The following is a 25,123-nucleotide window of genomic DNA, read 5'->3' on the forward strand; positions in this document are numbered from 1 at the left end:
GCTAAAGCCTATAGGGATATGTTCAGGTAAAGGAAAACACACTGCTTGCTAAATGAGTACCGCTTACCCCTGATACTGAGACTTGAACTCAGGCCTCGAAAACACACGACTGCCCTCCTGAAGCATTCCAACCCATCATGCTATTAAAAAAGGCCTTCTTCAATTGCGCACTTATTAAGGCTGAGGAGTGGGATTCACAGATAACCATCTGCTACACTAAGTCTTCAAGATCCAGCAAGGTGACTTGCGTGGTTTGTTGATCCATGCTTATGTGATGACAGCCTTGCCTGAGACCTTAAGACATGTTAGTTTGCAAATGCCAAATGGGCTTGTCCATTTTAAGCCCAGTGGGCCTGTCTAACTACTTATATATTTTCTCACAAAATTATAATTATCTGGCTAATAATGGTTGCCTCAAGGAAAATAATGGGCCAGTGTGGGGGACTGGAGAAAAATAATGGTCTGGTGTGTTAGAACAGCCAGGGTTATTTTTGGTCCCAGTCCGCCCCTGGTTTCATGTGACTGACTGGCTTAAGACTGTCAGCCTGTTGAGCTAAAGCTAGGATTTGGTCTTGTGACTTGGATGGGTCTCTTCAAGGAGGAAGTCAAAGTGTGTGGGGGGGGGGGGGGGTGAAGTGTAACACATGTGGTTCCATGACCACACTCGTGTGATGAGTAAATTGTCTGAGACCTGAAAAGTTGCATTGTCTGGTGCACAGGACACCTGGGTTAGAACCCCAACAGTTCAACTAGGATGTCTTCATGTCTCAGCCAAGGTTGCTCATCATATAGCCTTCAATTAAATTTCAACTTCAAATCATGAAGCACAAGTTCAATTGATTAATTCAGTTATTAAATTTGTGCATTAAACATTCAAAAATATTACGTTCAAATTGAATATCCTATAGAGATTTCAAAAAATAAATAATTCAAACACAATTTCTGTTAGCACTTAAATCGCTCCATGTGTATGTGGTTAAGATTTGATGAGTTTATGCAGTATATCAGTCATCCCAATCAAGTTGAACTATAACTCTGTCATCTGATTTTTACAAAACAGAATAAAAAAATATTTGGGGACAAGAAGCTTTTCCAACGTGGAATATAACTGACTGTGTCTACACAGTTATGAGTCAGATGTTGACACACACGTTGCCATCACTTAATAGTTTCAGGTATATCTCATCTACTTAGAGTTACTGACCATATAACTGACTGTACCTTAGCAAAAGGTTTTCTGCTTTGTAATAAAGACCCTTAGCTTCAAGGTCAAATCAAATCAAATCCAATTTTATTGGTCACATACACATGGTTAGCAGATGTTAATGCGAGTGTAGCGAAATGCTTGTGCTTCTAGTTCCGACCATGCAGTAATATCTAACAAGTAATCTAACAATTTCACAACAACTACCGTAGACACACAAATATAAAGGAATGAATAAGAATATGTACATATAAATATATGGCCGTGCGGCATAGGCAAGATGCAGTAGATGGTATAGAGTACAGTATATACATATTTGATGAGTAATGTGGGGTATGTAAACATTATATAAAGTGGCATTGTTTAAAGTGACATTTATTACATCCAATTGTTTATTATTAAAGTGGCTAGAACTCTTCCAAGTCAAGGTAAGCTTTTGGTTTTATAAATGTATTGCCACCAAGCTGGTGTAAATTCTTACTGACTATACACTGTAAAGTTACTGCATGATTGTAGCAGGTCTACTAACGCGTTAGTTATATTAGCTATGCTGACTGACGTTACTTTAGCTAATATGGTGACAACGATGTAGGCTGTGTGAAGCGGTTTGGCTGGAAAAGTTTTTTCCGCCTGGCCACATACAGTTCATGTGTTGTGCACTGAAGTCCACAAGCGAAGGGAAAAGGTGAGAGGAGGAGAGCACATGGATGTTAGGAGGAATACAACGTTGCTGTGTGTTTACGAGTGATCAGGGGTGTATTCATTCCGCCAGTTCTGTTAAATTGTTTCTTAAACGAAAGCAAATGGAACAAAATGGGGATAAACATACGTTAATTTGTCCAACAGAAACTCTCGTTTGCAACTGATGGACTAACGATTACAACCTAGATCAGCTAGATGCAGGCAAGAGTGTGCAAGGTGGTATTGAATGTCACTGTCTGTCACCTCAAATTTGTCTCTCGACCTATGTGCACCTACGTTGTAAACTTTCATTCATAGGCTAGGTTGCAGCAAACTCCTGATAGGTATAGGGAAAATGTGAGTATCATGTAGTAGCCTAAACCTATCGCTGTTACATTGAACAGGGTGAATGGAATATGAATGACAGTCATCCAATATGCTCTAATAGAAATAAGGAAATGCTCATGAAAAATAATCGTCCTCCCTCATCTTAAACGGCACTGACCGCCACTGCACTACACCTGTTGGTACAGTATACCTGAGAATTTGATCAGGAGTTTCTTCCACACACTTTCTTTAGCCTGTTTCCCATCTCTTTCTGTGACATCTTTCCCTTTGACTCCTTCCTAAGACTCTCTATCTCAGTTTGTATTAATCTCTCTGCCTCTTGGAGCATCTCACTGGTGTAGCATCCTCCTCCGTTATCTCTCACCATCTTCTCTATGGTGTTGAGTAACTCTGCTACTTGGTACTGGTTGCTGTACCGACCCTGCCGATTGGTGTTCCAGTATTTGTTGTCGATGACGTGACATCGGCCTCCACATTTCTCCACAAGCTTGTTCAGTTCAGCATTCTGTTGGACAAACTTCTCAACGGTCAAACCATTGAGCTGGTCACCATGAGTGAAGAGGACTGTGGCATATTTAAAGGCCTCTGGTGAAAAATATGTCTCGATTTTCACCACGGCTTCGTTCTCGTGGACTGTGTACCGTTCCACTTTCAGTACAATGAGAAAGGCATGTGGTCCTGGAGCACACTCTGTTATACATTTAACTATTTTAGGTTTCAGCTCCTCTTCAGGGATGTCAGTGTCAAAGAATCCAGGTGTGTCAATCAGGGTGATGTTTCTCCCTTTGATGTTCTTGTTATGAGCTTTACATATTTGTGTTGAGGAGGTGGAGGAACTGTCTGAGAGGAACACATCATCTTGTCCGGAGATGGTGTTTCCAGCACTGCTTTTACCTCCTCCGGTTTTCCCCAGCAGCACAATCCTGATGTCTATAGGGAGGGTTCAGAATTAGAACTTAAAATTCAAAAGGCACTCGCACATCTGAGCTATCTTTTTTGTAGGTGCATGGTAACAGTTGAATAAAATAAGAAATCCGCACACTTAAAAAAATATAAACAATATAATTATAGAGATAAACTTCAAAATACCAACATGTGAAAATACTGTACTTTATTAATGTTTCAATGGAACCCACCAAAATCATACAATTGTTTAATACAAAATAGATTTCACCAAAATCAAGGTTTCATAATTATTGGCACTCCTCATTTAGTACTTAGTGCCACCACCTCTGGCAAGGATAACAGCAAGGTCTTTTCCTGTAATGTTTGATAAGGTTAAGGAACACATTTGGTGGGATTTCTGACCATTCCTCTATGCAGATCCTTTCAAGATCCTTCACATTCTTGGGTTTGCGCTTATCAACTGCCCTCTTCAACTCAGCCCACGGGTTTTCGTGTGTTTTAGTGTGTTTTGGGTCATTGTCTTGTTGAAAAGTCCACATACGGCCAAGTCCCAGCCTTCTGGCAGAGGCAACCAGATTGTCAGCCAAAATTGCCTGGTACTTAGTGGAATTCATTATGCCATCAATCTTAACCAGTGCCTCTGGACCTCTGGAATTAAAACAGCTCCAATACATCACTGACCCACCACCATATTTCACCATGAATATGAGGTGCCTCTCCTTGTATGCATCTCTGTTTCGACGCCAAACATGCCGATGCTGTATCTGACCAAAACGTTCAATGTTGGTCTCATCTGACCAGAGCACCTTCTTCCAATCATAATTTAAATGACGTTTGGCAAACTCCAAGCGCTTGCGTCTGTGTCAGAAAGGGCTTTCTTCTGGAAACCCTTCCAAAGAGCCTGTGGTTGTGGAGGTGACACGATCCTCCTCCCTATCCTGGGCAAAATGCATTTGCGTCCTCTACCCGTGAGGTTTTCAACTGTTCCATATCTTTTGAATTTTTTAATAATTGCCCTGACAGTGCTCAGTGGTATATTCAAACGTTTGTGGATCTTCTTGTAACCATTACCAGATTTATGAAGGTCTACGACCATGTGTCCCTTTTGAACTGCCAGTTCTTTTCTTTTCTTCATGGTGTTGGATGACAAAGGGATATTGTCACGTTCTGACCTTTATTTCCTTTGTTTTGTCTTTATTTTAGTATGGTCAGGGCGTGAGTTGGGGTGGGCAGTCTATGTTTGTATTTGTATGTTTTGCTATTTCTGTGTTTGGCCTGATATGGTTCTCAATCAGAGGCAGCTGTCAATCATTGTCCTTGATTGGGAACCATATTTAGGTAGCCTGTTTTGTGGGTGGTTGTCTTCAGTCTTCGTGTGTCTGCACCAGACAGAACTGTTAAAGGTTTTTCACATTTGTTGTTTTTTTGTATTTTGAGTGTTCACTTTTATTAAATCAAGATGAACAATTACCACTCTGCACATTGGTCCTCCGATCCTTCTAACTTCTCCTCCTCAGGCGAGGAGGAAGACGAAAGCCGATACAGAACCACCCACCAAAACCGGACCAAGCGGTTACGGGCAGCAACAGCAGCGGCCGAAAACACAAGACTCCTGGACTTGGGACGAAATACTGGACGGCAAAGGACCCTGGGCACAGGCTGGTGAGTATCGCCGCCCCAAAGCTGAGCTGGAAGCAGCGAAAGCGGAGAGGCGGTGGTATGAGGAGGCTGCACGTAAGCGCGGCTGGAAGCCAGAGAGGCAGCCCCAAAAATGTATTGGGAGGGGGCACACGGGGAGTGGTGTTAAGCCAGGTAGGAGACCTGAACCAACTGCTTACCGTGGAGAGAGAGCAACCGGACAGGCACCGTGTTATGCAGAGATGCGCACGGTGTCCCCGGTGCGTGTGCATAGCCCGGTGCGGTACATTCCAGCACCTCCTATCGGCCGGGCTAGGGTGGACATCGAGCCAGGTGCCATGAAACCGGCTCTACGCATCTGGTCACCAGTGCGTCTCCTTGGGCCGGGGTACATGGCACCAGCCCTACGTATGGTGTCTCCCATACGTGTACATAGCCCAGTGCGGCTTATTCCACCTCGCCGCACTGGCATGGCCACGGAGAGTATTCAGCCAGGTAGGGTTAGGCAGGCTCGCTGCTCGAGACCTGTAGTGCACCTCCACGGTCCGGTCTATCCGGTGCCTTCTCCACGCACCAGTCCGCCTGTGGCAGCCCCTCGCACCAGCCCAGTACCACCAGTGCCAACACCACGCACCACGCTTCCTGTGCGTCTCCAGAGCCCTGTGGGTCCTGTTCCTCCTCCCCGCACTCGCCCAGTGGTGCGTGTCTCCAGTCCGGTACCACCAGTTCCGGCACCACGCACCAAGCCTCCTGTGCATCTCCAGAGCCCTGTACGCCCTGTTCCTGCTCCACGCACTCGCCCAGTGGTGCGTGTTCCCAGCCCGGTACCACCAGTTCCGGCACCACGCACCAGGCCTACTGTGCGCCTCAGCAGGCCAGAGTCTCCCGTCTGCCCAGCGCCATCTGAGCTGCCCGTCTGCCCAGCGCCGTCTGGGCTGCTCGTCTGTCCAGCGCCATCTGAGCCGCCCGTCTGTCCAGCGCCATCTGAGCTGCCCGTCTGTCCTGAGCCGCTAGAGCCCCCCGTCTGTCCTGAGCCGCCCGCCAGTCAGGAGCTGCCGGAGCCGCCCGCCAGTCAGGAGCTGCCGGAGCCGCCTGACCAGTCAGGAGCTGCCGGAGCCGCCTGACCAGTCAGGAGCTGCCGGAGCCGCCTGACCAGTCAGGAGCTGCCGGAGCCGCCTGACCAGTCAGGAGCTGCCGGAGCCGCCCGACAGTCAGGAGCTGCCGGAGCCGCCCGCCAGTCAGGAGCCGCCCGCCAGTCAGGAGCTGCCCTTCAGTCCGGGAGCTACTCCTCAGTCCTGAGCTGCCCTTCATTCATGATCTGCCCTTCAGTCCGGAGCTGCCCTTCAGTCCTGAGCTACCTCTCAGTCATGAGCTACCTCTCAGTCATGAGCTACCCCTCAGTCATGAGCTACCCCTCAGTCATGAGCTACCCCATCAGTCATGAGCTATCCCTCAGTCATTAACTGCCCCTCAGTCATGAGCTGCCCCTCAGTCATGAGCTGCCCCTCAGTCATGAGCTACCCCTCAGTCCGGAGCTAGCTGCCCCTCAGTCCGGAGCTAGCTGCCCCTCAGTCCGGAGGAGTTTCCTCAGTCCAGAGGCGTCCCTCAGTCCAGAGGCGCTCCTCAGTCCAGTGGGGCCCTTTATTAGGGTTCCCAGGCCACGGTCGGCGGCGAGGATCGCCGCTCAAAGGACGCTAAGAAAGCGGACAAAGACAATGGTGGAGTGGGGTCCACGTCCAGCGCCAGAGCCGCCACCGCGGACAGATGCCCACCCAGACCCTCCCCTATAGGTTCAGGTTTTGCGCACCTTGGGGGTGGGTGGGGGTACTGTCACATTCTGACCTTTATTTCCTTTGTTTTGTCTTTATTTAGTACGGTCAGGGCGTGACTTGGGGTGGGCAGTCTATGTTTGTATTTCTATGTTTTGCTATTTCTGTGTTTGGCCTGATATGGTTCTCAATTACAGATATTGCATGCCTGTTACCTCATTTTATACCCTAGTGAAAAAGGAAGTGCTGTAATGGCTCAGTATAGTTTAACACTTAGATAAACTTAAATAAGTGGAATTTAATTACTGGATTAATTTTGGTAGATTTTATTCACAATAATATTTAAGGGTGCCTTTAATTGTGAAGCCTTGATTTGTAGGACATTGATTTTTAATTAAATCAAGAAATTATTTTGTTGGGTTCCATTGAAACATGAATAAAGTACAGTATTTTTCACATGTTGGTATTTTGAGTTATCTCTATAATTATATTGTTTATATTTTTTAAAGTAATGTTTGTATTGCCAGTCAGGGTTGCCAGTATTTTTGGAGCCCACTGTATATCACCTCCCCTGTCTGATATCTTAACTTTGTCTATGTCACAAAATCTAAAGGTAGAAAGGAAATGTCAAGAGCAGTGATACTATTGAGCAGTGTGCGGGTTTCTACTTTTTTCTCATAATTCTAACTTGAAATGTATCAATCATATAGTAATAATGTATTTGATTTAAAGATGGGGGTTTAGTGTTATAACTCACCTTGCGCTGCTTGAGCGCCGAATACGAACCCTGTGAGATGCAAAGCATTCTGGGCAGTCTGAAAAGCCTGTAGATTAGAACAAACAATACAACTGCAATGAAGGACTGTAACTGTTACTATTTTTTTTTAAAATCTGTAATTATGGATGTATGACAGTATTATAAAATGGCTTGGCTGAAATATATTTAAGTTATTGGACATTTTGTTTAATTCTTTGAGACCTTTAAAAGTCTCTGCTCACCTTGGTAGAATCTCTGTCATTGGGATGGACGACAATGCGGACAAGGAAGGGGGTTCTGCTCGCTCGGTTCTGCTCATACCTACGGACCTCTTCTAGCAGAACCTGCGTTGCCACGTTGTGAGGGAACTGCAGAACCACACCAGTTCCAACTACAGGGAACGCAATGGAACAGAAGCCCCGGTTCTCACAAGAGGTCAGGATTTTCCTCACACCCTGCCTCAGAGCCTGAGAGAGAACCAGAGGTCAAGGGTTAATGGAGATGCAAAGGTCACAACACACACACACATACAGATATACACACACACACACACACACACACACACACACAAGCAGACACACCTGTACTGCTGGTCCTTGGGGGTTGTTGTCCCAGTGTGCACAGCTGAGGAAGAAGACACGGCCAGAGCTGAGACCAGACAGTCCCTCCACCAGAATGTTGTCACCAGCTGCAGTCCGTCCCCCTGATTCCCTCAGAAACGCTGTCATCAGCGCCGGTCCAGCTGCCTCCAACAAGACATTACCAACACGGGAGGAGAGAGGGTCACTACCAACCATGGGGGACACCAGGGCATCCACCTTCAGAGAGATAGAAACAGAAAAACGGACGGACAGAGAGAGCGGGAAAAAGAGATATAGAAATTAAGTAAAAGGGTAAGAGAAAAAGGAAGAGAAAGTGTAAAAGAGAAAGGGAACATTGAGTCAGTAAGTCAACCTAATTCACAGAATGTTGTTGAATAAAGGCTGTGGCCATGTCAGTGTGTCTCTCTCTCACCTGCTGCTTCTCTATGGTTCCCTGGATGATCTCCACCTGGACACAGACCTCTGGTGCGGCTGGTCCCCTGGTGGAGGCAGCAGTGGTGTCTCTCTGAGGAGCATGTGTAGTGGTAGTGGTGGTGCTGGACTCTACCTCCCACCCAGGAAACTCCCTCTTCCCCTGTAACAGCCTATCACAGGCCTCCTGCATGGCTCTCACTGCCTCTCCACTCACATCAATCAGAGTGACCTTGGTAAGGATGTGCTGTTTCCTCCCAAAGTCCCTCACTGCAGAGACTATGGCCTCAGAACACACCTTAAGAGGAACGCCGAATATCCCTGAGCTGATGCAGGGCATGGCCAGGGTCTGGAGCTCCATGGTCTCTGCCAGATCCAGGGCTGCTTTTACTGTCTTCTCCAGCAGAGGGCGCTCATTTCCACTGACGCTGCCACCTACTGGTCCCACTGCATGCAGCAGCATCTTACAAGGCAGCTTCCCTCCTGTGGTCTCTACCACTGTACCTGTGGGTACTCTCCCTATCTGCCTAACCAGATCCCTGCTGGCCTGCTGTACCTCAGGCCCCCCCGCCTGGCTCAGAGCTGCAGCCACGCCCCCAGCGTGATCCAGACCCTCAGTCGCTGAGTTCACCAGTGCGTCTGCCCGTTCCTTGGTGATGTCACCCTGACTAACAACTACCTGCAGCCCCCCCTGGAGGCGATAGCTGGTGGCTGTGACCGTCTCCTCACGTCTTGGTCCGGCGCCTGATTCGACTGCGCCACCATGGTTCTGTTGAGGGCGTCCCAAGACTCTTACACTGGACTGGTTTCTCAGAAAGGCCCCAATCTCCTCCCTCAGCTCCTGAACCTGCTTCAGGTGGCCCAGCAGCTGCACTCTACACCCAGGACCAAACCTGGCTACCACCCTGCGTCTGCTCTGGTTCATCTCCTTCACCTTATTCTCAAGTTTGGACTTCAGTTCAGACTGGAAGGCACCTTTGGGCACGTCAATCTTCTCCTCGCCAAACTCCCCCAGTAGATCCTTCTCAGCCTGGTCCAGTTTCCCAGAGGAGAGGGAGAACAGACAGAGCTCTGTAACCCCCAGCTCTACCTCCACATGGTGTCCCAACCCCAGCAGACTGCTCAGGTTCCCAGGCCTCCCATACTCCTCTCTCAGGAAGGACAGGAGGTGGAGGGACACCTCAGGCACCATCCGCTCCAGCACTAGAGAGATTTTATCTGTAACCAACTGTCTGGCTGTCCAGACTTCCCTTGCTGAACCCTCCAGCACCAGCTGAGATGAATCACCGTGCGTCACCTTCACCCCTGGAGCAGCCTCACCTAGATCCTTTTCTATCACTTTCCCTAGAAGACGGAGCTTGGACTGTCCAAGTTGACAGGTGGTGCTGATCTTCTCCTGCTTCATGGAGCTCAGACCCTGAGACTGGATGGCCTCCAGCTCCTTCAGTTTGGTCTGGACCTTGGCCCCCTCCCCAACCACCACTGCAAACCCTTCCCCTGCCTCGCAGTAAACCCTCACATCCTCCAAACCTTGGGTACTGCTCTGCAGCAGAGTCTGGAGCTTACGTGGGTCTAACTCGTAGTGGCATTTGTACCGATCCTGGAGCTGTTTGAACAGTCTCTCTACCTGTGCCTTCCATGGTCCCACCCCAACCCCATCTCCACATGACCCAGCTTGGCCTGAGCCTCTGACCACTGCCGTCCCGTCCTCTGGATGGAGGTGGACAGAGCAGCCCAGAGAGGACAGCTGCTGCTGCAGGTCTCTTACAGCCCCAGGGCTCTCCTTCAGGTATCTCAGGAGGTAGGAGTCTAGATGGAGTTCATGCTCTAGGCCACCAGGTGGCGATGTCTGGACAGGGACTGAGGGATAGAATGGGAGGGACTGGTGACTCTAGAGTCAGAGAAAAAAGGTGTAAGTCCTGGGGAATTCCACTCTTAATGATTATTATGTCTGTCTTTATCTACGTTTATTATTGTAGGTTGACCATACAGCTGCGTCTGGATTATCTGATAAATCTAGCAACTGGTTTGGCATTTGTCCATTTAGTTTAGTAGAGATTTGTTTTGCTAAAATGTATGTTCTTGTCATTCCTCATATTGTAAATTATTGTTACTTATTATAATATCACATAAATCAAACATGCAATAAAATCAGATTATTTTGACGTCATTTGAAGGGATAATAAAGTTATTACCTGACAGACAGATCCATGATATATGACTAAACTTTATGTTCACTGCGATGTAAATACAACAACAGTGCATTGACGTCATATTATGGAAAATAAATGTCGTATCTAACAGGTTATGTGACTCAGCCTGTAATCTATACTGTAGTTGTGTCTGTATAGTCGGGCCTCACCACCTGACTGCTGACTGGGGAGGTTGTTGTGGGTGGAGTCTCCAGGCTGTCTCTCAGAGTGAGGGAGAGAGGTCCTCCAGGCATCTCCAACACATGATTAGGTTTCTGAAGTACTCTCTCCTGGACTGGAAGAGTTACACAGTCATAATGAGTTGTTGTTGTCATGTAGTAGTAAGAACAATAACAGCAACAACAATAATAATATATGTTAACTGTATTCATTAAGCCTTTTGAATTCACTCCAGGACTTTAAGGGTAAATAGGCTAGAGGAGTAAATTAATATAATGTATGTCAACAGTACGCCTATAGTTATTAATTCATATGAAAAGTTATTAAAACAACGTCTGTTTTCATGTTAAGATTGATAAATGACTCTACATTTGATGAAATATAAAGTAATGCATGTGTTCATGGCTGTAGCCTGGCTATGTGAAAGTGAAACTTAAACCCATAACAGATTTATTGAATGTCAGTCATCACTTGTTACCACAGCCACAAAGTTTTTTTGTGTTTACCTTTATTGAAGAAGGCAAGTCATTTAAGAACAAGTTCTTCTTTTCAATGACAGTTTAGGACCAGTGGATTAACTACCTTGTTCAGGGGCAGAACGACAGATTTTTACCTTGTCAGCTCGGGTATTCGGTCTTGCAACCTTTCGGTTAATAGACAAACGCTCTAACCACTAGGATCCTGCCGCCCCTTGGTTAATTCTACAATTTATTTTCTTCATTAGAATCTGATTTTTAAACCTAACCCTAACCTTAACATTAACCTTAACCTTAATATTAACATTATGCCCAACCCTAACCTTAAATCAAGCAATGTTTTCATGAATTTTGATGATAGCCAACTTTGACATTTGTGGCTGTGGTAACTAGTGAAAACCGCATATCTAACAAACTTTCTGATTCAACAAATCCTCCTAGAAAGTTTACATATTGTTTAACCAAAATGTAGGTATATATAAATAATAATCAAATGGGCCATAGAATGAAACATATATTGAAAAAACAAACTTTGATTTATGAATCGACATTGGCACAGTAGGCTATATTGTATATATATATAAAGGCTCTCAATATCCTGTCAGTTCGCTTTAACATTGTCATACCTGTCCGGTAAATAAAGGCAACCCTGTAAACTTTGTCACCAACTGATTCTACTGGTCCACAATCTCCGCCACCGGATTTACGTTGAATTTCAAAGTACTTTTTTATCTTATTTTTCTGTGATGTGTCCAGAGTCTGGCACTCGAAGAAAACAGGGTATTTGTAAACGTCCATATTATAAAGTAGCCTAGCTATTAGTCAGTCGATCGAGGAGAATAACTACACTACTGCCACAACATACACCCACGCTTGGGCACGAATTCCTATTCTTTGATCAGATTTACAGAACATGATGAACTATAGAGATCGCCTAGTTGTCTGTGATTGGTTCAGATTTAGTCCGTTCGGCCATTCCCGAAAATCAACTTCTGTGTACACGCGCTGCTCGTTGAGGGGATTCGGTTGATCTGGCGCGATCGCCCAGTTGTGCCTCTTTTGCACCGGGTGAAAGCGGATTGCATTCGTTTTGGAACAGGGCTGCCTCCTGGCCCGGTTCATAGCCTACAGTTATGTCGGCTCAAATCAAAAGTGATGTAATTAAGCATGCGGGGTAATGAGAAGGATTTTTTGTTTTCACATGAAAAAGTGATTTTGATACACATAAACACTTTATCTGTCTTTCCGATGGAAACTAGTTTGAAAATTCAAATATATATTGTATGGAAAATAGATGTTCAATGTTTCCGGATGATGCATCATGTAGCAATGTTGACAACATGACCAAGTGACAGATTGCTATTCGATTTGAACCACTCTTGCCGGTTCATATCGGCTCAGCATAATCGAATCCGCAATGGTAAAGGGAAGGGACACATACAGTGAGGTGCTCCACCCCCACTGTTGGGCTGACCTGAGAACCATAAATATATTTTTTGTTTCCGTATACAGCAGGGTGTATGTTTAGGTTAAGTGATTAGCTCTTGAGTCCAATGCTTACCATAGCATATACTGTGGGTGTGTATGTAGGCTACAAACACATCATTATTGCTGAATTCAGGTGCTTTTCAGAAATCAGACATTTATGACTTGCGAGTTGATTGAATGCAGCACATTGAATGAAATAATACCCAAAATATTGCTATATTTAAAACAAGCCAGAGAAAGTTGGTTGCAATTTCAGTTTATTCCACCAGAAAACACAGAACAAATAATACAACCAATATTATGTTTAATTCAAATATACTAAACAATATTTTGCGAGTAAAAAATGAGAATGTATAATCTTTGTAAATTATATCATAAATAGGACTGTTGGAGTTGTCACACATGCAGTTTACATAAATATATGGAAATGTCTGCTTTACCCAAAGTGGAAGGGAGGAAAAGTAAGGAACTTCTCTGTGGCCCTGCAATAAAGAACAAAATTGGTTAAAGAAAATAGTGATAAATAAAAAGTATTCTAGTTTAATTTAAGGACTAAAAAAGTTACAGCTGTGCCATATAGATTGCAAAATAGTTGGGAATAGATTTTCTACGTACTGATTCTGTGGCACATGATTTATGAACTGATACACAAAACAACTCCATAGTCAATCAATCAATAATATAAAATTACTTTTAGCAAAAATGTTTATCTTTGATTTACAATCTGTAGAAACTATGAGAAGAGAAAGGTTCAGAACTTTTGTGAAATGTCACAGCACTGTAAAAAATATATGGCAAATAGAAACTTGATGGTCTTCAGAGATGGATGAGAGGGGTTGAGTGTAGCTGAAGGATGGGATTAAAACAAACAAAAAAAATATATATTACACACACACACACACACACACACACACACACACACACACACACACACACACACACACACACACACACACACACACACACACACACACACACACACAAAACCCTCAGGTAGCCTAGCGGTGTTGGGTCAGTAACCTAAAGGTAGCTGGTTTGAATCCTCGACCTAGCAAGGTGGAAAAAATCAACAACTTCCCCTATGACATAGATTAAGGCAGGATCTCTCTGATTCAGATCGGTTGGGTTAAATGCGGGGATTTTTTGGGGGTTGAATACTTTCAATTGTGCAACAGACTAGGTATCCCCTTTGCCTTCTCTCTCTCAGAGAATTGATATAAATGGCCAATTGATTGTACTTTTTCACAAGGGTTATCAATTTTTTATTTAAAAAAATTACAACTGGAAATAAATCCTGGAATGTGTTGTCAAAACAACCACATAGACTACAGTCGGGAAGCAATTTGATAACCAGGAGAAAATTATCAAATGGAGTGGCTGCAGTTACGAATTATCTCGAAGCCTCTTCCAGAAATGTGTGAAATTCTCAAGTTAATGCACAGGCCATGTCCGAAATCTGGCTTGCCTACTACTTACTTAAACTGCATACTGTGTACTAATCAAGCATACTATTTAGAATGTACAGTTTAGTCAAAACTAATGCTGTAGGATAAACGTCTCAGCATAGTAGGCTCAACCTACTGAGAATGCACCATCTAATGCACATTCACCTAATGGCTTGTCACCTAAAACCCTCACAAACTTTTACAGATGCACAATTGAGAGCATCCTGTCGTGCTGCATCACCGCCTGGTACGGCAACTACACCGCCCACAACCGTAGGGCTCTCTAGTGGGTGGTGCGGTCTGCACAACGCATCAACGGGGGATAAACTACCTGCCCTCCAGGACACCTACAACACCCGATGTCACAGAAAGGCCAAAAATCAAGGACAACAACCACCCGAGCCACTGCCTGTTCACCCCGCTATCATCCAGAAGGTGAGGTCAGTACAGGTGCATCAAAGCTGGGACTGAGAGACTGAAAAGGAGCTTATGTCTCAAGGCCATCAGACTGTTAAATAGCCATCACTAGCACAGAGAGGCTGCTGCTTACTTACACAGACTTGAAATCATTGGCACTTTAATAAAATGAAACACTAGTCACTTTTAACAATGTCACTTTTATAATGTTTACATATCTTGCATTACTCATCTCATATGTATATACTGTATTCTATACTATTCTAATGTATCTTAGTCTATGCCGCTCTGGCATTGCTCGTCCATATATTTATATTCTTAATTCCATTCCTTACTTAGATTTATGTGTGTTAGGTATTTGTTGTGAAATTGTTAGATATTACTTGTTAGATATTGCTGTACTGTCTGAATTAGAAGCACAAGCATTTCGCTACACCAGCAATAACATCTGCTTATCACATGTATGTGACCAATACAATTTGATTTGAATTGCGTTGATTCCCACCATTTGCCCATTTTGGTACATTATAAATAGACATGCAAGCATAATTGCTTGCATAATTGACTGTAGAGCATATAAAACACAATCATCGCTGGATGAAGGAGCGATGAATTTCCGGCCAAGGGTGGTCCATTTAAAAATCATTCCTGTCTACCTCGCCCCTTGCCCTGCAAGTGTATACTCGTCAGACGTCATGAAATGTCATCAGAAGTGCCAACTTAACTTGAGGGTTGAGGGGATAGGGTGTGTCTTTTAAGTTTTTGGACCGCAACCTCGGGCTCTTCCTCAATAGTGTGCAGCATATGAAACTAAGAAAACAATTAAAAAGTCCTCTCACTGTCAACTGAGTTTATTTTCAGCAAACTTAACAGGTGTAAATACTTGTATGAACACAACAAGATTCAACAACTGAGACATAAACTGAACAAGTTGCACAGACATGTGACTAACAGAAATGAAATAATGGGGGGGTCAAAAGTAACAGTCAGTATCTGGTGTGGCCACCAGCTGCATTAAGTACTGCAGTGCATCTCCTGCTCATGGACTGCACCAGATTTGCCAATTCTTGCTGTGAGATGTTACCCCACTCTTCCACCAAGGCACCTGCAAGTTCCCGGACATTTCTCGGGGGAATGGCCCTAGCCCTCACCCTCCGATCCAAAAGGTCCCAGACGTGCTCAATGGAATTGAGATCCGGGCTCTTCGCTGGCCATGGCAGAACACTGACATTCCGGTCTTGCAGGAAATCCCACACAGAACAAGCAGTATGGCTGGTGGCATTGTCATGCTGGAGGGTCATATTTTTTATTTTACTAGGCAAGTCAGTTAAGAACAAATTCTTATTTTCAATGACAGCCTAGGAACAGTGGATTAAATGCCTTGTTCAGGGGCAGAACAACAGATTTGAACCTTGTCGGCTCGGGGATTTGATCTTGCAACCTTACAGTTGCTATTCCAACACTCTAACCACTAGGCTATGCTGCCACCTCAATGTCAGGATGAGCCTGCAGGAAGGGTACCACATGAGGGAGGAGGATGTCTTCCCTGTAACGCACAGCGTTGAGATTGCCAGCAATGACAACAAGCGCAGTCCGATGATGCTGTGACACACCGCCCCAGACCATGACGGACCCTCCACCTCCAAATTGATCCAGCTCCAGAGTACAGGCCTCGGTGTAACACTCATTCCTTCAACAATAAACGCAAATCCGACCATCACCCCTGGTGAGACAAAACCGCGACTCGTCAGTGAAGGACACTTTTTGCCAGTCCTGTCTGTCTTACAACAGGCCTACAAGCCCTGAGTCCAGCCTCTCCCAGCCTATTGCGGACAGTCTGAGCACTGATGGAGGGATTGTGCGTTCCTGGTGTAACTCGGGCAGTTGTTGTTGCCATCCTGTACCTGTCCCGCAGGTGTGATGTTCGCATGTACCGATCCTGTGCAGGTGTTGTTACACGTGATCTGCCACTGTGAGAATGAACAGCTGTCCATCCTGTATCCCTGTAGCGCTTTCTTAGGCATCTCACAGTACGGACATTGCAATTTATTGCCCTGGCCACATCTGCAGGCCTCCTTGCAGCATGCCTAAGGCACGTTCACGCAGATGAGCAGGGAACCTGGGCATCTTTCTTTTGGTCTTTTTCAGAGTCAGTTGAAAGGCCTCTTTAGTGTCCTAAGTTTTCATAACTGGGACCTTAATTGCCAACCGTCTGTAAGCTGTTAGTGTCTTAATGACCGTTCCACAGGTGCATGTTCATGAATTGTTTATGGGAAACAGTATTTAAACCCTTTACAAGGAAGATCTGTGAAGTTATTTGGATTTTTACAAATTATCTTTGAAATACAGGGTCCTGAAAAAGGGACTTTTCTTTTTTTTCTGAGTTTATATATGAAAACCGAAACGAGTATGCCATTCTGGGATTTAAAGCACGTTCAATTTTCAAAGTTGTACATACTATTGTTGTTAGGGGGTGGGGTTTGCTTTTTAAAATGTCAGTGTTTCCATGTGCCAGCAGATATATTTAGACATGTACAGGTCTGCGTACCTGGGGAGGATGAGAGCGGTGAATGTGTCTTCAGCCCAAATTCCAGTGTGGCAACCTGGTTGCCTAATCTTAAGTATGTGTTGTTCAGCTGATCGGCTCTCCTTCTACCTACGACACACCTCCCGCAACAATGCACTTTGTTAGTATGCTCTTATTATATCAAGCTAATAATGACTCTGCGAGTGACAGAGCTGAAGATTGTGTTATATTTATATGCAGACCATACAATTCTATTGAATCTACGAACTGAAACTATGCTGCTGCAGAAAAAAGGGTGTCTATTTACAACTTTATTTTCTATCACATATTTTCCATTATCCATCCCTTTTGGTAAAGAACCTGTGATATTATAAATTGTTGATATAGTGTTTGGTATGTATTAGAGGACCTCACCTCTATAAAACCGTTAGTATAGATCGGCTACTTACTCAGTGCTACACTCGTATTTTGTGGCCAAAGCATAAATTGGAGAAAAACACATCGAACTCCACCACATACTTGTATCTTGAACAGACCGTTCTATAGTATATTAACAATCTGAAATAAGGAAACATGTAGATTTAATATATTTAAAAATTAATTAACCACTTTACAGTTGTACATAGTTTACTTTATATATTACTACCACTCCACTGGCCTCTCTATGCCTGCAACCTTTCCAGTCCAGGAGAGGGTAGTTCAGAACCACAATCATGTATTTCTCTGAGAGGCAGCCTGGATTCTCCACCACAACAACCTCCACAGTCAGCAGTGAGCCCAGAATACACAGACACAACTTTACATTTAGCTCTTGTCCAGAGAAACTAGGGTTTAACTGCCTTGCTCAAAAGCACATTCACAGACTGATCACCTAGTCGACTCAGGGATTCAAACACGTTACTGGCCCAATGCGCTTAACCACTAGGATACCTGCCGCTATTGTGAATTTTTCAGTAGATATGTGGCAATTATTTATTTCAGAAGGAGCCAGCAAAACTAGTGTATGTGTATGTGCTCTTGGTAATTAGACACCATTAGACATGCACGTGGTTATTCTTGTAACTGTTATGGCCAACTATGGTTAGACCTCTTGGGGTTTTTCCAGAACAGGGGTGTCCCTTTCAGTGGAGTCAGCAGGATGACATGTATTGGTTATTCCTGTAGAGTGCCAAGGTCTGTTGCTATGGTCCTACATGCATGAAACTACTTCTGTGACTCTACAGGTTGCATGTCCTAATATGAAGGCAATATGATAATGGTGGCTAAAAGCCAGAGGTGATGAGTCATTAAGAGGAGTTACTATGACGTAAGGAGGACAAATATATAAGTAGTCTGTGCCAAGACTGGAAGGAAGTTGTATTCATGATCCAGCTCGGCTTTTATTATGAAGTAATAAATAGTCTATTTGAACTCACATGTTCCTGTATTTGTGAAATATGATTGATCAAATATTTCCACGACACCGCCTATAAACTATCCTGAACAAAAATATAAACACAACATGCGACAATTTCAACGATTTTGCTGAGTTGCAGTTCATATAAGAATATCAGTCAACAGGGATGTAGACACATTTCTGCACAAAACTTGAGATAACAAGCTTTTTGTGCGTATCGAAACTTCTCTGGGATCTTTATTTCAGCTCATGAAACATGGGATCAACACTTTACATGTTGCGTTTATATTTTTGTTTCGTGTACATGCTGAGTCACAGTTCATGCAGTACATGCTGAGTCACATAACCTGTTAGATAAGACATTTATTTTCCATAACTTGAGGTCTAATACACAGACGTCAATGCACTGTTGTTGTAGTTACATCCCAGTAAACATAAAGCTTAGTCATATATCATGGATCTGTCTGTCAGGTAATAACTTTATTATCCCTTCAAATGACGTCAAAATATTCTGATGACCTCCCGGGTGGTGCAGTGGTCTAAGGCACTGCATCGCAGTGTTAGCTCTGCCACCAGAGACTCTGGGTTCACTCCCAGGCTCTGTCGCAGCCGGCCGTAAGCGGGAGGTCCGTGGGGCAACGCACAATTGGCCTAGCGTCATCTGGGTTAGGGAGGGTTTGGCTGGTAGGGATATCCTTGTCTCATCGTGCACCAGCGACTCCTGTGGCGGGCCAGGCGCAGTGCGCGCTGACCAAGGTAGCCAGGTGCACGGTGTTTCCTCCAACACATTGGTGCGGCTGGCTTCCGGGTTGGAGGCGCACTGTGTTAAGAAGCAGTGCGGCTTGGTTGGGTTGTGTTTCGGAGAACGCATGGCTTTCGATCTTCGTCTCTCCCGAGCCCGTACGGGAGTTGTAGCGATGAGTCAAGATAGTAATTACTAACAGTTGGATACCACGAAATTGGGGAGAAAAGGGGGTAAAATATATATATATTTTTTTTAAATAGTCTGATCATGTTGTGATTTTAAGTGATAACATAATAAGTAGCCTAACATAATAATTTATGTGGAATGACAAGAACATACATTCTAACTAAAAACAGCTGTCCTTAACTAAATGGATAAATTCTAAACTGCAGGTAGCCTAGTGGATAGAGCATCTGGCCACCAACGGAAAGGTAGCTGGATTGAATCCCTGAGCCGACAAGGTAAAACAAACTGGCGTTCTGCCCCTGAACAAGGCACCCACTGTTCCCCGGTAGGCTTTCATTGTAAATAAGAATTTGTTCTTAACTGACTTACCTAGTTAAATAAAGGTCAATAGAAATACTATATTTTTTCAGATAATCCAGACGCAGCTATATGGTCGACCTGCAATAATAAACGTAGATAAGGTGTTTTCTAGTGACATTTATTTGGACACATCCATATGGAGCTAATGAGGCGCGATTTCGCCTGTCATAGAAAATGTGCTCTTTCATCAGGACACTGTTGTTCAGAGGAGCTAGCCAACAACACAGCTAACACAATCACTTCAAACTGAAGCTGGAAAGATTCCTAACTAGCTGCACTTAGTTTTGTTTGACCTTTTTTCAATTTACATTTCTTTGTATATATCCATAAAAATGATACCAGCCAATGCATGACTTCAACTGGCTGAGAAACACTGCATGCCTGTCTCATCCTGACTCCCGACATGTTCACTACTATTGGACAGCTGGAGATTGAATTTGAATATTGAAACAATGTTACAAATGTCGGAGATACAGACAGCAAGATTTATACAAATCTCCGCTGTTGAAAACTAAATGTCTGTCTAAAAGAAGTTCGAGACAACGTCTAGTTGCTTTTTATAGTGGATATCAAGTTTATAAATTGCTTGGCTGTGCTGATGAGACAGTGGATTGTGTCAGATGAAACAGAGTAAATTGGCATTTTAACGTGGTATATTTTGGCTGGTGGTAATTTGTGGAATAGACACTGGCTGGAATGTGGTTTTAACCCAACAGCACTCCGGATTAGACCCACCCGTTGTATAAATGCATTGAATAACAGATTCATCCCCCCAAAATCGAAAGAAAGTTTTTTCCAAAGTGTCGGTCCTATATCTGGGGGATATGTATGTTTCTTGATCTTTGTTATATATGTTTTTTTACATTTGTATTTTTGATATGTATTTAACCGCTTATTTTTTACATTACACTGTCTCCATTTAATACACCTCCATACATTTTTTTCAACTCGTACCTGGGGACATTCAGACGAGTCAAAACAAATGACATGCACGTGTTCAGGGAAGTCTCACCTTTCCATAGAGGGGTCATATTAGTGTGTAGCTCAAACTGTTTGGATGCTACAGACAGAAGTCTCACCTTTCTACAGAGGGGTCATATTAGTGTGTAGCTCAAACTGTTTAGACGCTACAGACAGAAGTCTCACCTTTCTACAGAGGGGTCATATTAGTGTGTAGCTCAAACTGTTTAGACGCTACAGACAGAAGTCTCACCTTTCTACAGAGGGGTCATATTAGTGTGTAGCTCAAACTGTTTGGATGCTACAGACAGAAGTCTCACCTTTCTACAGAGGGGTCATATTAGTGTGTAGCTCAAACTGTTTAGACGCTACAGACAGAAGTCTCACCTTTCTACAGAGGGGTCATATTAGTGTGTAGCTCAAACTGTTTAGACGCTACAGACAGAAGTCTCACCTTTCCATAGAGGGGTCATATTAGTGTGTAGCTCAAACTGTTTGGATGCTACAGACAAAAGTTTGCAGATCGGCTGTGCCGACTTCAGACAAGTTCCAAGACACTTGTGGGGTTGGCTTGCCAGTAAGTGCTGTTGCAGGATCCTCTGTTCCCATCAGTTACCTTCTGTGAGCTTCACGCTGAATCCCGAGTTTGCTAATCATTTTACAGTACTTTAAATCAACATGCTTAGTTCAAGTTGCAACTTGAACAATATGAGACACAGACATGGTGATCTCATTGTTAAAGGGAAAGAGCCAGAGTCATTTTGAAATAAATTGCTTTTATATATTCTGATAGATTTTCTTCATATATGTTCAATCTTATGTTTGATTCGTATAAATACATAATCATGATTGTGAACAGACATGTACAAAGTATGCGAAAATAAAATTTAAGCGATAAATACATTGGCATAACTAATTTTCTATGTGAAAAATATAAATCATTCAATAAGGAATGTTTGAAAGGTTTGATTGATTGTACAGTGAATAGAATACATTCACCCTATTTAAATATGCATGTATTATCATATCAAGCGCTTTTTCCAAATGAAAAGGTTCAATGGTTTAGAGGTAACACAATAAATGATTCTGATACGGTCCTGATTGAAGGCAGTGATATCTTGGATCAACATAACAGCCATGACTATTCAAATAGCCATGTCCATTATGATACTAACTCTGTGAAGCACCACATTGTCTGCAAAACTCTGAATAAAGTGTATATGGCTGGGATTCAATCAAATGTGTATGAGCTACAACCACACTGCACTGTCGTCAATGCAGCTTTCAACACAATTTCCCTGACATTCATGGAGATCACATCCATGCTAAACCCTGTGATGTCGGCCCAAGCGTCATTTACCTTTAAAGTCAAGTTCAGTGCGCCTCTCAACAATGAGCCATTGATTGAATCACGACCTGTGCTAGAAGATTTCATATACAGTGTCTTGTCTGTGCTTAGCTCCATTATGTTTTTTTTTTGTTATCCTGAAAAACTCCCCAGTCCTTATCAATTACAAACATACCCATAACATGATACGGACACCATTATACTTGAAAATTTGGAGTGGTACTCAGTAATATGTTGTATTCGATTTGTCACGAACCGGCTCAAAGCCCGTAACAAAAGGGAGACCACATGGAGATAAGGAATAACAAACTATATTTATTAACTAAGGTAAAGTAAATACAATTAACAATGGTATGTGTGTAGTCAGTAGTCAGTAGTGTAGGTGAGTGGTTGCGTGTATACATGTGATAAGTAGGGGTGGTGAAGGGTGCCAACACAAACAAACCAAATAACCACAACCAGGCCACAACCAAAATCTGTCTGTGTCTGACTGGAGAGAGTCTCCCCCATGAATGGGGAAGTGGTGCATTTATCCTATGACAGTGGGCCCAGGTGTTTCCCATGTAGCTGACGACCCTCCCAACTCCGCCCACCTGCATCCTAATAAGGAAACAAGAATAAAGAGAGAATACGGCAGACAGAGTGGGAGGGTCGTCACACCCCAAACATAACACAATGTATTCAGGACAAAAGTGAATTCCTTTGCCACATTTTTTGTAGTATTACTTTATTGCCTTTTGAGAAAATAGGATGCATATTTTTATTCTGTACAGGCGTCCTTCTTTTCACTCTGTCAATTAGGTTAGTATTGTGGAGGAACTACAATTTTATAGATTTATCCTCAATTTTCTCCTATCATAGCCAATAAATGATGTAACTGATTTGAAGTCACCATTAACCTTATCGTGAAATCCTTGAGGGGTATCTTTGTAGTGACTGGGTGAATTGATACACCATCCAAAGTGTAGTTAATAACTTGACCATGCTTAAAGTGAGTCCATGCAACTTATGTGACTTGTTAAGCAAATTTGTACTCCTGAACCTATTTAGAAGGTCGTCAGGATGGTACGGCCCAGGGTTAGAAGGTCGTCAGGATGGTACGGCCCAGGGTTAGAAGGTCGTCAGGATGGTACGGCCCAGGGTTAGAAGGTCGTCAGGATGGTACGGCCCAGGGTTAGAAGGTCGTTAGGATGGTACGGCCCAGGGTTAGAAGGTGTCAAGATGGTACTGCCCAGGGTTAGAAGGTCGTCAGGATGGTACGTCCCAGGGTTAGAAGGTCGTCAGGATGGTACTGCCCAGGGTTAGAAGGTCGTCAGGATGGCACGGTCCAGGGTTAGAATGTCGATAGGATGGTCAGGATGGTACTGCCCAGGGTTAGAAGGTCATCAAGAGGGTACAGTCCAGGGTTAGAAGGTCATCAGGAGGGTACTGCCCAGGGTTAGAAGGTCATCAGGAGGGTACAGTCCAGGGTTAGAAGGTCATCAGGAGGGTACAGTCCAGAGTTAGAAGGTCATCAGGAGGGTACAGTCCAGAGTTAGAAGGTCATCAGGAGGGTACAGTCCAGAGTTAGAAGGTCATCAGGAGGGTACTGCCCAGGGTTAGAAGGTCGTCAGGATGGTACTGCCCAGGGTTAGAAGGTCGTCAGGATGGTACGGTCCAGGGTTAGAAGGTCGTCAGGATGGAACGGTCCAGGGTTAGAATGTCAATAGGATGGTCAGGATGGTACTGCCCAGGGTTAGAAGGTCGTCAGGATGGTACTGCCCAGGGTTAGAAGATCGTCAGGATGGTATGGTCCAGGGTTAGAAGGCCGTCAGGATGGTACTGCCCAGGGTTAGAAGGTCGTCAGGATGGTACGGTCCAGGGTTAGAAGGTCGTCAGGATGGAACGGTCCAGGGTTAGAATGTCAATAGGATGGTCAGGATGGTACTGCCCAGGGTTAGAAGGTCGTCAGGATGGTACTGCCCAGGGTTAGAAGGTCGTCAGGATGGTATGGTCCAGGGTTAGAAGGCCGTCAGGATGGTACTGCCCAGGGTTAGAAGGTCGTCAGGATGGTACGGTCCAGGGTTAGAAGGCCGTCAGGATGGTACTGCCCAGGGTTAGAAGGTTGTCAGGATGGTACGGTCCAGGGGCCTCATTTATCAATCATCCGTAGGCACAAATCTGTGCATAAACCATGTGTGAGATTTATCAATATGAATGTTTGCTTGAGAGTGTGTGTAAATTTACACACAGTAATGACCATGCATAGGCACAGTGCCAAATGGTGGAATAAGAAACCTGCTTGTCAAGTGTGGGATGGGGAAAATATACACTGAGGGTACAAAACATTAGGAACACATTCCTAATATTGAGTTGCACCCCCTTTTGCCCTCAGATCAGCCTAAATTCATTGGATCATGGATTATACAAGGTGTGGACAGCATTCCACAGAGATGGTGGCTCATGTTGACTCCAATGCTTCACACAGTTGTGTCAAGTTGGCTTGTCCTTTGTGTGGTGGAACATTTTAAATACTGTACACACAGGAAACTGTTGAGTGTAAAAAAAACAAAAAAAACAGTAGCTTTGCAATTCTTGACACACTCAAACTGGTACTCCTGGCACCTACTACTACTACTACCTACCTCGTTCAAAGGAACTTAAATATTTTGATTTGTCTATTTACTCTCTGAATGGCACACACACACAATCCATGTCTCAATTATCTCAAGGCTTAAACATCCTTCTTTAACCTGGCTCTTCCCCTTCATCTACACTGATTGAAGTGGATTTTACAGGTGACTTCAATAAGGGATCATAGCTTTCACCCGGTCAGTCATGGAAAGAGCAGGTGTTCCTAACATTTTGTACACAATAATACACATAAAAAACGCCAGAATTGTTTTGTTAGTGACTTAATTATTTTAGATAAGACAGATAACATGTTGAGTTGAGCAAGTGTAGTGGCAGCGAGGGAAATGGTTGGAAATAAAGTAATGACATCAAGTGGGTTTGTAAGAATTACAGTGGGGGGCAGTTACCCCTCATTACCTTATGGTCAAAATGCACTCTATAGCTCAGATCACTTAAGGCAGAGATCCTTTGAAC

General features: G+C 44.0%; 1 protein-coding gene across 1 annotated transcript; it reads right to left on the reverse strand.

Moving 5' to 3' along the window:
• Nucleotides 1-1,468: 1,468 nt before the first annotated feature.
• Nucleotides 1,469-12,176, reverse strand: LOC129835677 (uncharacterized). Its single transcript, XM_055901404.1, is given in 8 exon segments — nucleotides 1,469-2,474; nucleotides 2,477-3,163; nucleotides 7,304-7,370; nucleotides 7,546-7,770; nucleotides 7,885-8,121; nucleotides 8,318-10,207; nucleotides 10,679-10,803; nucleotides 11,791-12,176. Coding segments are annotated over 8 exon segments (3,477 nt in total). The 5' UTR covers nucleotides 11,963-12,176; the 3' UTR covers nucleotides 1,469-2,400.
• Between the last annotated feature and the right edge of the window lie 12,947 nt (nucleotides 12,177-25,123).

Source organism: Salvelinus fontinalis, chromosome 36 (genome assembly GCF_029448725.1).
Source record: "Salvelinus fontinalis isolate EN_2023a chromosome 36, ASM2944872v1, whole genome shotgun sequence".
Classification (NCBI taxonomy): Eukaryota; Metazoa; Chordata; class Actinopteri; order Salmoniformes; family Salmonidae; genus Salvelinus; species Salvelinus fontinalis.